We start from the raw sequence: 15,067 nt of genomic DNA on the forward strand, positions 1-15,067 counted from the left end.
AGTGCTGTAGTTGTGCCTGCTCAGTTTCATGGAGACATCAGAGACCTGCAAACATGTTTAAATAGATTCCCCATGCTCTTTATATATGGCTAGGGCTTTTCCAAGGCCTGAATCTGACCATAGGCAGGAAGTAAATAACTTAAAATGTATGAATGAGAAAAAGAAAATGCAATTAAATTCATCAGTCAATTATAGTTATTTCAAGCCCTGAAGATAGATGGATAGATAGATGGATAGATAGATGGATAGATGGATAGTTGGTTGTTTTTTTTTTTTGGCTGGTGTTTTGCCTCTTTGTGCATGTTGTGAATGAACTATCTAGAGCTTATACCTTGAATAATGGAGCCAGGTTCTGTGGCTCCATTGTGTTCCCTTGTTGCTGGTGCATCCTGTGATTTGGCCTCATTGTGCACTTGGATAGTGCCAGAACCAAAACCTCCAGAAGGGTCAGTTGGTGTCAGTTGTGGGTGGAATCAGAGGAGACACAAAGTGGGGAATGATGTAAAAATTCTTTGGTCAATTGTTGATGGGGAGAGTGGAGTTTGGAGCCTGCCTCAAATAACTCTGTTGGGAAGATATTTATTTTATATTTGTCTGAGGCTTTTCTCTCAGTTCCAGGGAATCTGCCCTCATTGTTTTGATGAAGGGGCTCCTCTCTACCTGTTCAGCCCTAGTTCCTCACTGGAGGGGAAGCCAATGCAAAGTGCTGGTGGCACTGCAGCTTTCCTTTTTTGCCAAGGAGCAACTCACAATAAGCTAAGTTCTAACATTGTGATGTCAACCTCCTGCTTGGTGAGATAGAGAAGTTTTATGCACCTGTTTGCAGGAAAAGGTGTGCCAGGAGGAGGAGAATATTTAAGCCTCATCAGTCACCTGGAAGCATTCTTCCAGAGCAGACTCCTGGCCCATGGAATTCATGTTACTCAGCATCTGTAAGTTATTCAAAAATACTGTGCTTGCAGCAAAAAATAGAATCCTTCTCTTTAAAAGCAGATTTAGATATACAGATGGGATACAGGAGACAGTTGGATCCTGTAACTGCATTTTGAAGTGCTTCAGGCACTCAAGGGAAACTGGAGATTCACATCTGGGTAGAACTAACTGCTCTTCCAGAAATCAAAGCTGGATGGATGCTCAGGCTCTGGAACAGGACAGGTTTGAGTGGCCACAATCCCTTTTACCTGAGCAGTCACCAGCTGGAAACAAGCACAGGGGCCTTAAGTGCCTTAAAAGCACTTTAGAAACAAAACCTTCTGCTTTGAAGGGACAAGAAATAGGCAACAAAATCTGTTGTTTAACAGTGATGTTAAAACAGTGAAATCCACAGCCTGGATGAGTTCTTTGTGCCCTTTCCTCAGCTGCTGGAGCCCTGGGTACAAACTGAAGGAGCTTTGGGCTTGGGGAAGGACAGGGTTAACAGGGTGCAGGTTGCTGGGGCTCTGGCCAGCAGCTGGCTCTGGTTACAGCCTTGATGCAGTAACAAGATACAAGCTTTCAGAGCTCACTAAATGGACCAGCCCTGCTGGAAAATGAAAAATGAACCTTAAAATATTGACCTTGTGCTCCAAGCCTCACCTGAGGGGTTCTGGGCTTTATACTGGGGAGCTGGATGAATAAAAGGTTGCAAATGTTGATCAAGGACAGAGCCCAGCCCTGCAGCTTGGCTCCTGGAGCTTTCCCAGAGGGAAATCATTAACTCTTGAGCCTTAATTGTTGTATCAGGACCAGCCAGTGCAGAAAGCTCAGAAATTTGCCACTCCCTTGGCAGGTGAATGCCTGCCACATGGTAGCAGTTTTTCACAACAGGTTGCTACTTTGATGTTTTCCTTTCCTGGTTTTGTTTTGAGGGTCCCCTCTGCATCCTCCAGGTGTTGTGTGGAGAGGCAGCCAAACTGGGATCTCTCAGATCAGATTTTCAGAGGAATACTGTGCCTCTGAGCATGTCTAGGTACCTCCTCTTGGTAATCATCAGCTCTTTATTATGTTTAGCTTTTATTGATCCAGCATACCTGTAAAGTAATTCTCCTGTGTTATGGTGTGTAGGTGTGTGCTAATACTTAGAGGCTTTTTACTGCGGTGGTTTTTTATCTTGCCTACCCATTGACCTGTTTGTTTAAATACCAAAATTATCTTGATTTAAAGTAAAAGTGGTAAGTGCTGAGAACCAGTAAATGGGTGTGTGTGTGTGTGCAGTAATGTAATCCCTGAAATTAACTCTTACTTTGATATGGCATATTAATTTTTCTGAATTCAGCATACATTCATCAAGCCAGCTTCTCAAAAGATGCTTGAGCCTACTCATTAACTTTAATCTCAGGTGTAATTATTTTGCTCCAAAGAAGGGGAAAAGTATGTTTGGGGAAAGTTCTGTCCTTAAGTTAACATCCTTGCATTATGCATGGCTGTGAGCATACCTCTGTAAACACTTTCAAAGCATGAACTGTGCAGTTCCCAGGGTTGGGGTCAAGGTTAGAACTCCTTTGGTTTGTTTCCTCACTCATTGCTTTGCCTGCAAGCACAGCCTGAAGGTGCCAGTGATAAGCACTGCAGTCTCAGATTCTTTTTGTGTGTTTCAGCTTCCTTTTAATATAATTGTGTAAAATGCTGTCTGTACTTCCAACTCTGTGTGGCTTTCCCTTGTTTTAGGTTTATAGATGTTTTTTCAGAGCTCTAGAGAGAGAACCAGAGAGTTTTGCAGAGAGTTTAGAGGGCAGTAGAGGTAACTCAGCTGCACTGCTACAGTGAGTGCCCAGACATGAAACCAGCTGATCCCTGGTTCCCATTTTATCTGGGTGAACCTTGGTTATTGCCAGAGAATATCACAGGCCCTCAAAGCTGTTCTGCATGCAGGAAGCAAAACAACATTTGGCATCTGGGATTATTTTGCTCCTTGCCACACGTACTCCTGTCTCCAGCTCTGTCTGAGAGGGAGACAGATCCCAGCCTTGTGGGGCTCTGAAGCTGGAACACCTCCTGGAGACCTCCTGGCTTCCCTCCAGCTCTGGAGCTGTTTGGAAGATGAGACATGTCCGTGGACATGCTTGTTCCTTCCTCCCCGCCGGGCATACAAGTTACAGCAGACTCTTCACTCCCTGCAGTGCTGAATACCAGGGATTATTGACACAGGTGTGGCTTGCCTTCCTCCAAAGAAGAGCCAGGCTTGTTCTGTTTGTCTTTAAACTTGAAGAAAAGTCCTTTCTGGAGCTGCTTCCCCTTGCATATTTCACCTGATAAAGGTCTGAGTTGTTCAAGTCCAGCTCTGTAGCTGCAATTATTTCTGGCTGCTGTTCTGAGTGTGCAGGTCTGTGCATGTCACAGTGAGGGGCTGAGCAGTCAGCACAGATGGAGCATTGCCTCAAATACCAGCACAGAGCTGAAAATAGCTCCTTCCAGCTGCCCTGTTCTGGGTACAGAAGGAGCAAAATCTGGATAAACTCTGTGGGATCTATTCATGAAGGAGTGAATTTCTCACTGAGGATACTTGCTATTACACCTTGCCTCTACTCCAAACCATGAAGAATTTTTAGTGCTGTGTTCTAGGGGAGAAAGTTTGTGCAAGAAGTTAATTTTGTAAGCTCTCCTGAGCCTTTCCTTTGCTTCTCAGAATTTTCACAGCCCACCTTCACCTTCTGCTTGATTCTCCACTGCAACAAGCTGTAAAAAATAAAATCACCGAAGTACCTTGACACCTCCAGCCTTGTCATGTCTTGCTGGTACTTGACCAGTGAGTTTCTATTTCATTGTAGTAAGCAAAACTCACTTGAAGGAGTTTTTGGGCTGTGCAGAGCAGGAGCTGTTGTGCTCCTGGGGCAGCTTTGGGACCAGGCTCCACTGGGATGCAGGTGTTATGAATTGTAGCTCCACGTGGAAAGCAAAAGTTCTGGCACACAGTTCCTTATCTGGAAGTTATTCCTAACAAATAATCTTTGTCAAATACTCAGATAGCATATGTCAGGTGAATGGAGTCAAGTTTCAAAGAAGCTATTTAAAGGATTTATGCTATGAATGCTTCCTTTCTAAAGCACTTTCTCACTGAAATGTTTTGCCAGGTCTTGGTTGGGATTTTTTCAGTGAGTTTTTTTTTTTTCATTTCATTGAAGAATGTGTATTTTTAGATGTAATGTAGCTGGAAAAGTAAAAGGCAGTGTCAGCTATGCACATTTTGATAGGGAATGTCTCAGGAGCTGACTGTTTGATTTGTTCTTCCTTCCCTTTCTCTCTGTGACTGTATCTCCAAACAGATTTGTAAAGCCTGTATACAAGTGTCACTGAAGGGTGGATGTATCAGGCTTTTTTTCCTATGGAGGTTTATTTCTGAGCTGTTGGATTTCTCTTGGTATCTAGATCATGGTCCCTACAGGTTTTTAGTTAAATTTCTTATGCTGAACTGGGCACTTTGCCTGGAGCTGTGTAGCAGAGCTGGCAAACAGGATGTGGCTGTAGGAAATGTGCTTGTTTCAAGCTTTCTCTTGGGATTCTCCTCTCTCACAATACAAGAAAAAAAAAAAAAAAAAAAAAAGGGTGGGGGGGAGGAGGAATAAAAGCATTGTGCTCCTGTTGCCTGGCTCTCTCTTCCACAGACTCTAAATGCACTTGACATGCACTCTGCTTGCTGCCTTCAGCCTGGGTGCACACCAACATCAGGCAGATCTGGGGACAAGAAGTGAAATCATGTCATGCACTTTTAATATTAAATGAGACATTTCTGGTGTTCTGTTCCCATGAGCACTTCTGATCTTTGTAGAGGAAAAGCAAGAACATAATTGCTACCATGTTCCTTTAAAAAAAAGAAATGAAAGGGGAGAGAAAAAAAAGGCACAGTGCAGGGTTTGGGGTTGTCTTTCTCCTGGTGCCTGCATGATGTAGACATTCCACCTGCTTGCTCTGGCAAGGCCATCATCACTTGGCTTAGAAAACTCTTCTGACATTTTCTGCTAAGTTGTACTTTCTTTCCATCATACTCAGCCAAGTGAGGCTGTTTGTGTTTTGGGACTACAGGAGATATTCTGAATTGTAGAGAGGAGGGAAAATTACAAAAACTTACTGCTGGCACTTGCTCAGATTCAAGAAATCCACTGTAACAGCTGTTACAGCAGCAGATCCCCTGGCTACTGTACTGAAAAATTCTCTGCAATATCTTCAAACTAATACACTGCTTGACAGTGATGCCACTGGTCTGTACACTTTGTGGCTGCCAGTTTAAATCTGCATTAAAGTTGTGTGCAAACAATCATGTGAAGTAGTGGGGAGGGAGAAGAAATTCTGCAACACAATAGCATTTGCTGAAAAAAAAAATATTGAAGGGGAGGTATTATCTGAACTAGTTGCTTTTAATATTTCCTGGAAGTCAGTGAGAGAATGAAGCTGCAGGATTCAGTTGGCTGGAAGTTTGGGAATGCAACTGAGCAGTGCCAAACCTGGCATCAACTTCACCATTTCTTAAAATTTGCATTTTTGTTAAAGCCATCAAGGTCTGGTTTTGTGTCTTCTGCCTCCCTCTTGAACCATTTCTCCTGGAAGCTTGAAGTGCACCTGCACTGACATGTGCACCTGCTTCTGCATGAATTGCCTGAGTTTGTACCTTGTGGTCACAGTTAATGCCAGCAGTTATGTTGGATGTGAGCACTGAGCTGGATTTATGGGTCTGGTTTCAGCAAGGATTTAGTGAGCATTGTTTAAAGTCAGTCCATTCCTTCCATTAAATAAAGCTGTTCTGGGCCAGCCTGTCCAAACTGGAATTCATCACTCTCAGATTCATATTGTTTTGCTTCCTTCCTTTAATCTCTGTTCTGTGCTGTGAGGATTGTGTTGGGTTGTTTTTATTTTCCTTGGAGCTTGAGCAGACACTGTTTTTGATGTAACTGGATGGAGACACTGTAGGACTGAAAAGATGTCACCCCAGTGAGGTGAAAGCTTCAGGCAGAATGCAGCACTTCCCTTTTGTGTGTGCACACACCCTCCCTTCATCCTGCTCCTCTTTAACTGATGGTGATACACAAAACTGAACCAGCACTTGGTGCTCATGAGCCAGGCTCTTGCAGGCACTCATCTTGTCCAGGGCTTGAAAAAAGCCATTTGTCTTGGGAAAGTGGAAAAAATGAAAAATCTTTTCCTGTACTCAAACAGGATTAGTACCACCATAAATGCTGTCTGCTCTCAGTGAGGTGTTGTGCACAATTGTTCTTGGAAGCACAGAAGAAAAAGGTGGAGTTTGGGGTTTTTTAATACTTTGTCCATAGCAGCTTGTGCTCTCAGTCTGCTCTTTATCAGTCTCCAGTTCAGGGGGAAGGAGTCTCCCTGCTGCCTGTTTTTGTGTTTTGTCTTGTTCCAGCTTGGCTCTGCAGCACCGTGGCATCCCTTGACTCCTTTCAGTGCTGGCTTTGGGCCCTTCAGCTGTTGAACTTGTGAGATCAGGGCTGCACAGTAGATGGCAGCCAGAAAATCAACTTGCTGAGTGCATGATAAAGCACAGTACAGCTTTTTTTTTTTTCTTTTTTTTTTTCAAACTCAGTCAAGCAATAAGTGAATTTAGAGTTGCTTCTGTACAGATTTTCAGGGGTTTGGTTTGTGAAAACTCTGTGGTACAGGTGTCACTAGCAAAGTCTTAACCTTGTTTTTTGGAAAGGCCTCAGAATTCAAATGGAAATGAACTCTTTAAGTGATGTCTTTAGTTCTGGGATGCTTGAAATCTCTAATAATTTCATACATTCACTCTGATGGGGAGTTTTGACAGAAAATCCCTCCTGCTGGAACCACTCACCTGCTTGATTTTATGCTCCATGTGAGATACTGATACATAACCCAGTGGGTATTGGTGATGTAATCAACAGAGAGATCACCTTTGCCTAAGTGGATTTAGGTAACTACCCTATATAAAATTCAGTTAATTTCAATTTTTCCATTGTTTAAATGCTTTGGAATTCCTTTAGAAATCTCTCATCCACGCATAAATATTTCTTCTCTTTCATAACCGAAAGGTAGCAACTTTCCAGTATTTATTGTACCTTATTTTTCCACTTGGTGATTCTCCATTTCATTCCACTTAATGTATTAGATAAGATCTGCAGATTTGTGGTTTTTATGCTGTCTTTCCTAATCAGTTCATTGTACTCATCATGTGTCTCAAACTTAAATTAGCCTAAGGGAGTGTAGAACAGTTCTGGAGTGATTTTTCCATTGGAAGTTTTTAGAAGGTTCTGGATCTTCAGTGGATACTCAGTGGTTTGAACAAGACTTCTTAAAATTTCCATCTGCCAAACTTTCGTCAAGTTGTTGATGCTTGCCTCGTAGTTTTCAACAGCAAACTGAGCAAATATGAACAAGCACTGGAGAAGTTGGTCATCCATTTGTATTTTGAAAGCATTTAAGAGGTTTGAAAGCAGCCCAAGTTAATGAAAAGCTGTGTTGATGTCTCCAGCTCAGGATGGAGCAGTGGGTGGAGGTATGAAGGAACTCATCACTAAGCAAAATTCCTGTCCCTGGGCAGTGAGGTGTGGCTGCAATCCAGGGCTGGACGTGTTTGCTGCTGCTTGGAGTAGCTCTGGGCTCTCTGATGTCTTGGCTGGGCCTGTGGGGACTGGACTTGGTGGGGTGGGAAAGTGTGGGCCAGGGCAAAACAGTGGAGCCTGAGAGGACTGGCTTCATTTAGCCTCTCACAAACGGGACAGACTCAAAGGATGCAAATTAAAGAAGAAAATTCTCATTAAAGCAAACTTACTGATGATTCTGGAAGTTCATAGAACATGCTGTTTAACACAGCTGACATTTCAGAGATCCTTGTCTAATATAAAACATGGCAGGAGGGGTTTGGCCATCAGATTCTCTCTGAGCACATGAGTTATTGTTTCCTGAGAGCTGTGTGCTTATGCTTGGTACTAACTCCTGGCATACAGGAGACTTGAAAATGAGCTTCTGGACAAGTCAGAACTGCAGCACAGCCCCTTGCAAGGCTGTTAGAGCCCAAATAAGAGAACAGCCTTTTTGGGGCCATGTGTAATGCACCTGAATTTGGCTGTGCCACTGGGTTGCTTAAGTGCCTGCTTGGCAGTCTTGCTGTTTTGGGGAATTATTTCTCTTGCAAGAAGTGAGCAGAAGGAGATGGGAAGCATAATGGAGTAACAAATGGTATGAGGGTAAGAGGAAGGATCAGGAGGTGCTCAGGGACACAGCCTTGTCTCTTCCATTTCCTCTTCAGTTCCACTTAAAACTTACAAGAGATAAGAGTGCAGAATGGAGTTTAGTCAAGATTAGAGCTAAAGCACTTCCCTCCTTTCACCTCAACAAACATTTGCTTGTCTCAAACCAAGGTGAGAAATAGTTTTAATTACCCATCTAGCAAGTTCCCCCCTGAAAGGGAAGGAGCAGCCTCCTGACAATGTATTTACTGCTGGTGAGTCACTGTATGGCCTGGACAGATGTTACACCTCTGTGAGCTTCTCCAGCCTCTGTGCTTATCTGGATTTGTCCTCACAGCCCATCAGTTACCACAGAGTTGCTCCCACTTCCCCAGTGGTGAGCTGAAGCTCAGTCTGTGAGCTCCCCATCCATGTAGGTTTGTGGAGAACACAGTCTGGATTCCCTGGGTTCCTGTCCAGTGCTCTCCCCAAAGAGAGCTACTGCTTTGGCATAATTTTTTTTGCTTTGAAATGTCACGTTCCTGTTGAAATTTTTCTCTGTGCTGCTGGGAGGAGAGCTGCTGATGCACACACCAAAGGCATTGTCTCACAGGGGCTGGAGCTGTGACACTCAGTCCATCTCAGAGGGGCCTGGGGCCAGCTGGCCAGGGAGAAGATGTGTGTTCCTCTGTGTACTTCTTTCTTTTTCTAAAATAGCTTTAGCCTTGTATTTTTGTGATCCAAGTGTACTAATGCAGAAATAGTGCTTTCTTCTTCTTTTTTTTTTTTTTTCTTTTTTTGTCTTCCATGAATGGCTATAAAAAATGCCCTGTAGCAGTTAGTGCCACACAAAGAATTTGTTGAATTTGTTTTTCTGCTTCCAGAGGGCTTTGGCTTCTCTGAAAATGGGTCATGTTCAGAGTGAGTTTGGCACAGGCTGTTCCCACATCTGGCTTGGTGACCTCACTGCTCTCTCCTCACCTGATGCACCTCTCACCTGGCTGGAAATGGAGAAAAGGAGAGGGTCAGGGAGCTGTTACCAAGGAGGCAGCATTCTGTCCGTGTCAGGTTCAATGAATGGCTTCAGTGTTTGCAGGCACTGAGGAATTTTGGACAACAGTCCAGTGAGTCACAAAAGGTCTTTGGGAGGGAGGCAGAGGGAGAGGGCAGTGTTGGGATACAGCTGGTACTGTTTCAGAAACTTTATTTGTGCTGAGCTTGGTATCACTTGTGGCTCTCCTGGGATCTCGCAGAAGCACCAAAATATTTGGGTGTTGGTCTCAGTATGGTGAAACCATATTTAAGAATGTCTTATCCTACATAATGCCTCCTGCTCAGCACTCTGCTGCAAACATCTGCAAATGAGATATCCTTAATTTCTTTGAGCAGGCAAGGATTGGCTGTGTGGCCATCTCCAGGCCAGTGCAGGTTGTTCTTGAGTCCCTGGTTGGGCAGGTTGGCTGTGTCACTCCTAGAGAGCTGCCAGTGGGATCATCCTTCTGAAATGGGAGCACAGGATCTGCATCCCCAGCACTCCCTGGCAGTTGGGTTTGGTTTGGTTTGGTTTGGAGAGGGTTTGTCAGCCAAAGCCCTGCATGGCACAGGGGCACAGATGAATTCAGGCATAATTTTGGCATAATTTTTTTTGCTTTGAAATGTCATGTTCCTGTTGAAATTTTTCCCTGTGCTGCTGGGAGGAGAGCTGTTGGTGCACACACCAAAGGCATTGTCTCACAGGGGTTGGAGCTGTGACACTCAGCCCATCTCAGAGGGGTTTGGTTTGGTTTGGTTTGGAGAGGGTTTGTCAGCCAAAGCCCTGCATGGCACAGGGGCACAGATGAATTTAGCATCACACATCTGGCAAACCTGGGAGCCTGCAGAGCTCTGGGATCCTCCCAGAGCCTGGGGAGGCTGATGAGGAGCTGATCCCTGAGCTCTGGGAGCACCTGGGCTGTGGCCACACTGCTCTGGGAATGCACCAGGCTGGTCCTGCTCAGCTGCACAGAGCTCTGGTTGGCATTGCCAGGACTAAAGGAGTCTCCTGTGGGTTGGATCCAGCCTGTGTTCACCTAACTGTGCTCTAAAACACTGATGGTGACTGGCCCTGCTTGGTGCCCAGGGCCAGTCACCAGAAATGAAAAATCCATGCTTTGATCTGTTCTGAGGAAAGGCTTTGTGTACAGCAGTTTCTGTGGAATTCCAGGAGTTCAATGTCCAAGACCTGATGAAACAAAGCCTTAATTATTTCATTAAATTTAGCTTTGCAAAGAAATGGAGCATCCTGTTAGACTTTGACTTTCCATGGTCCAGACATTGTCCTCTTACCTAATAAATTTGATTTCATTCTTATTTTTATTCTCTTGTCTCAAAAAAAATGTACATTTCTAAATAAGCAGCAGAGCTTTTTGGGTTGGAGGCATAACTTGACCAAAATCTGTTTCTTCCTCCTTTTTTGCAGGAATTCTCAGAAGTGGAGAAAAGAGATCCTCAGGAGCTAGTTGGTAAGTTCACTCAAAAGTATTTATTCACAGGTTTTTATTCAAGCTAGACCTTGTAAGTCCCACTTGTAAAAAGCATCTCTGCCCTGCAATGCTATCATTTACTGCATGAATATTTTCAGTGAACTTTTCTTCTGAGAGAAAGGCTTCATACCTAAAAATATGAAAATAATTTCATATTTAAAACATGCATGTAAAGGGCAGTGTTGGTGTTTTTCTAGATGAGCTTAAAGCCAAGTGTAGCTTTGTCTAGACAGAGCCAGTGGAGCCAGGAGTGATGACTTTGTTCTGTAGCTTCCAAAACTCACTAAAAGTATCCCCATTTAAATGTGAGCCACTCACAGATTTACAGCTGCTGTGCTGCATAGCACTCTATGTTTTCTAATAGTTACTAAAACTTGATTTTTGTGACATCTCATTTAGTCATTGCACCATTATTAGATTTGGAAAGTCCAGGGTTGGCAGCTTGAAATACAATCCTCTGCACAGAAACTGCATTTTATATTGTATTTCTGACTGTCTTGCACTGATCCTCTGTTCCTGAGGTTACTCCTGCAGTTGTGTGGTATCACATAATAATATCATTAAAAACAAATGAGTTTGGAAGTTGCTTCATCTCTCAAATCAGTTGGATATTTCAGTCATAAAATGAGGTAAATATAAATTAAGATGGTAAATACTCAGGTCAGCTGTGACTCCTACAGCAGCCATCACTGAAGTCTGGCATTTATAAGTCCTTTTTAGTTGGCCTGCCCATACTTTGCAATGCTGTCTATTGGATTTTCTGCCTTTAAAGGGCAAAACTGCTTCAACCAGTCTCATCATTAAATGCAACAGAAATCTTTCTCCCATCTACTCATCCTCCTCTAAATGCACCCTGGAGACATGGATGAGACAACAGGATTTGGGGTAAAAACTACAGCACATTCTCTAGAAGCCAGCTGCTCTTTTCCTGTGTTTTACACGTGGGTGAAGCTGTGCAGTTGTGAAGAATGTAGTGGGAAGTCCTTTCTTAATGAAGATGTGAGGCTCAGGTTACAATTCTGTTTGTCCCCTTTTCCAACAGTGACTGCCCAGACTGCATTTCTTTGTCTCACCACGGCCCAGACTTGCACATGGCTTCAAAAGCAGCACAGGGAGCACTTGGTAGTGTCACAGCTCATGGGTGAGCAGTGTTGGAGAGTCTGAGACCTGGACTGAGGTCTCTGCAATCTTATCTTTAATATCCTTTCCAAACAGCAGTGTGCAGGCTGGCTTTGTGCAGAGCCAGGTTATTAGAGGTCAGCATACTTGCCATGCTGGATTCTGTAGGTCTGTTCCATTAGACCATATCTTATCTAGTTGAAAAGGGGCTGTTGCAAGAGACTTACAGTTGGAGTAATGTAAGAACCACTCCCTTTCTGAAAACTTGGACTTTCACAGTTAAAATTCTTTAATGGAAAAAGGTGCAAGATTTTCTGACTCAAAGTGAGTAACTGCTCCAGTGTGGACCCCTCAAGTTTTGTCTGTCAGTCTGTGGCAATCAAGGTCCTCCTTGGACTGTTTTCCACAACTGCTTTTTGCATTAAAAGAGTGTGGGCTTGCCCTTCTCAGAAGATAACCTTACATTTTTCTGCATCACCTTTATTAAAATCTGTGATTGTGCAGTTGCTTAAGTATTAAATCAGTGCAGGCTCCTGCCAAAAGCACTGTTTGTGTTTTACCTCCCCGGATGCACAAAAACCTTGGAGCAGCTCTGGGAGTGGGAGCCAGCTGGGATCCATCTTCACTGCTCCTTTTTTGTTGTTTCTTTTTTTTTTTTTTTTTTCTCTTTTTCCCTGTGAGGCTTCCAACTGGATCCATTCCCTGATGTGCTTAGAGCATTCTAGGTGAGCACTGGAGTTGGCACCAAGAAAACAGTTGGGATGAGCTGCTGGGAAGGGCATGGTTGTCCTGACTTGTGCCAAAGTAGTAATCACACAATCAATGGCTGACAGAATGAGTGGGAAGGTTTCAGCCCCCTGTTTGAGAAGGAAATATGTGTGAAGCTTGTTTTCATGGATTTCTACATCAGCATTGTCCTTTGGGGCTTTTTGTACCACTCTGAATCAGCTCATGGTGCTGCCACGACATTGCATTTGCTGTTTCCTGCAGCTTTGCAAAATAATACTTGAAGGATGTAGGGTTTTTTGCCCTGAAGTTCTTTGCAGCATGGTTGTTTACCTTTTGGATCATAAGAAATGTTCTCTCCAGCCCTTGGGATAATCTAAGCACAAAGTCAGTGTTCATAAGAGCAGAAAGTATGGCTGGGTTGCAGGTCTCCCTCTGCATTTCTCAGCCCACAGAGCAGAAAGGGACCTGGTGTCCTTCCATGGATGGGTGACTCACTGGCATGTTGTTGTCTCCAGTTCTTGCCTGTGATTTGGCTGTTCTGGTGCCAGGAAATCAGAACCCCCCCACCCTGGTTTGTGCCAAGCAGCCTTGGCTGGAGTGCCAGGGAATGCAGTTGTGGAGAGCTGGCACCACCGGTTTGCCTGTCTCCAGGGGGAAGCCCTTGCTGCTCTGATCACCCTTTCCTTGTTTTTTTTGTGTAGTGTGACCTTTAGAAAGAAACTGGCACCTGAACTGCCTCTAATCCCTTGTGGCTGCTTCAAACAGAGCACATAAATGACCCCTGAAAGGGACAGGAGTTCTTTATCCCACCTGGGAGCAGAGTTAATCCTAGAGCCATGATCCACACCGTGTCTGTCCTGTACAGCCAGCTCTGTGCTCTCTGTTCTTTGCTTTTCTCTGCACTAGGAAAACATTCCTACCCATCTGTAGGGAACAAAACTCCTGTGTGCTCTCTGGCAGTGTCTCCAGCACAGCCTTTGGGCTGAGAGCAGTCGTTTCCCTCTGGAAATGGAGCTCACAGTTTACACTGTGCCACTTTCTCTCCTGCTTTGCAAAGTTGTCTCCTGTATTGGGTATAGTTCACATCATCCATCTATCTCAAACTGAAGCACATTAAATGTAGCATTTCCATTTCGTTTTCTGCCTTACCAAGATCTGGTGAGCAAATCCTTGAAATCTGTGAAATCTCCTTCAGTGACTGCTGAGGTGCTGAGTCTTTGCAAGATGATATTTGCCTGTGCTTTGGCCTGGGAGCAGAGGAGTGACTGCACACAAAGCTACAAACACCTTCTGCTTGTGCTGATGAAGGGTTTAATTTTTAGGCCAGCTTGTGGAAGGAGAATGCACAGACTAAGCACCAGCAGCAGTGTCCTCTAGCAGCAGGAAGCTTTCAGGGGCAGTGGCCCCTTGCTTTCTTGAACCCCCATCTGACTCATGGGATCTGCTTCACAGCTCAATTCTTTGTCAGGACTGAGAATCTGATTGGGGAAGATATTTACTTACTGTGAGCCAGAATCTGGGTGTGCCTGGAGTGATTAATTGTGCCAACAGCCACTTCCTGAGGTCCACATTTGGAGATCCTCTAGGCTGTGAGCCTGCAAATCACAGGGCAAATGAGGGGCTGGAGCCAGTGTCACTACCTGTGACTCATGTCAAAGTAAAACTTTGGTCTTGACAGGAATAACAGGATGCACAGAGCAGTTGGATGTATCCTGTGAGGACACACCTTGTTGTGAGCTGTTCATCTGCAGTTATTGCTGTAGACATGGTGGAAAGCTGCCCTCGGGACTTGGAAAACACAAAATGTTTTATACAGGAGTGTGTGGCCATACATGCAAATGCCAGGATTATAATCCCAGCTTTCCTCTAGGCACAGAGCTGGTGGGAAGATGCTGTGGAATCAGCCATTCTGTCTGTGTGGGGTGCAAGTCTGAGGACTGCTGGAGGGCATGGATAATTTGTACTTCCTTACTGTAAATAAGCCCAAAGGGGTTAAACTCACCCTTAAACTCACCCTCTTCTCTTCCCAATGATGTGGCACCTCAGGCTGGCTGCAAAGTGATGAAATAACTGAGTAATGCTGCAAGTTTGTGCTCAGTTTGGGAGGTGCATGTCCTGCCTTGCTGCTGGCAGTGTTCAGCTGCCTCCAGCTCTGGTGGGATTGAAGGAGGCAAAGATTCCTTAGGTCCAGCTCCTTGTAAACCATTAAAAGATGCTTTCCCCCATAATGTTGATAGAGAATTATTTTCACAAGGCTCAAACAAAAGAGGAAGTGATCACCAAACCTGAAAAGACATGCATCAAAATATATTGTCTCATTGGGAGCTCTTGTTCTGCTCTGCTTCCAAAATTATTTCTTTTTCAAGGGGGCTTTGAATGGATTGCTGAAGATATTCTTATGACTTTGACCTTTTTTGCAGGTAAAACAGAGGTCCTGCCCAGAGTTCCTGAGTTTATATGAGCACACAGTTCCCCTTCCCATAAATGTTTTGTTTCTCTGTGGCTTATCTGCAAAGAGCCTGTGGGATGTCTAATGTGGAGCTAGGCTTGATTTTTTTAATTAATTTTTTCAGGTGCTTTCTT

At 44.2% G+C, this 15,067-nt stretch overlaps 1 protein-coding gene across 2 annotated transcripts in view; it reads left to right on the forward strand.

The window, feature by feature from the left end:
- SAP30BP (SAP30 binding protein) overlaps positions 1–15,067 on the forward strand; it is a 29,352-nt gene that overhangs the window by 5,616 nt on the left and 8,669 nt on the right. For both annotated transcript variants that reach the window (XM_063175484.1, XM_063175486.1), the window contains one exon: positions 10,573–10,615. In XM_063175484.1, coding sequence (XP_063031554.1) covers positions 10,573–10,615 — 43 coding nt within the window. The remainder of the gene's footprint in view (positions 1–10,572; positions 10,616–15,067) is intronic.

Source organism: Melospiza melodia, chromosome 24, assembly GCF_035770615.1.
Source record: "Melospiza melodia melodia isolate bMelMel2 chromosome 24, bMelMel2.pri, whole genome shotgun sequence".
Classification (NCBI taxonomy): domain Eukaryota; kingdom Metazoa; phylum Chordata; class Aves; order Passeriformes; family Passerellidae; genus Melospiza; species Melospiza melodia.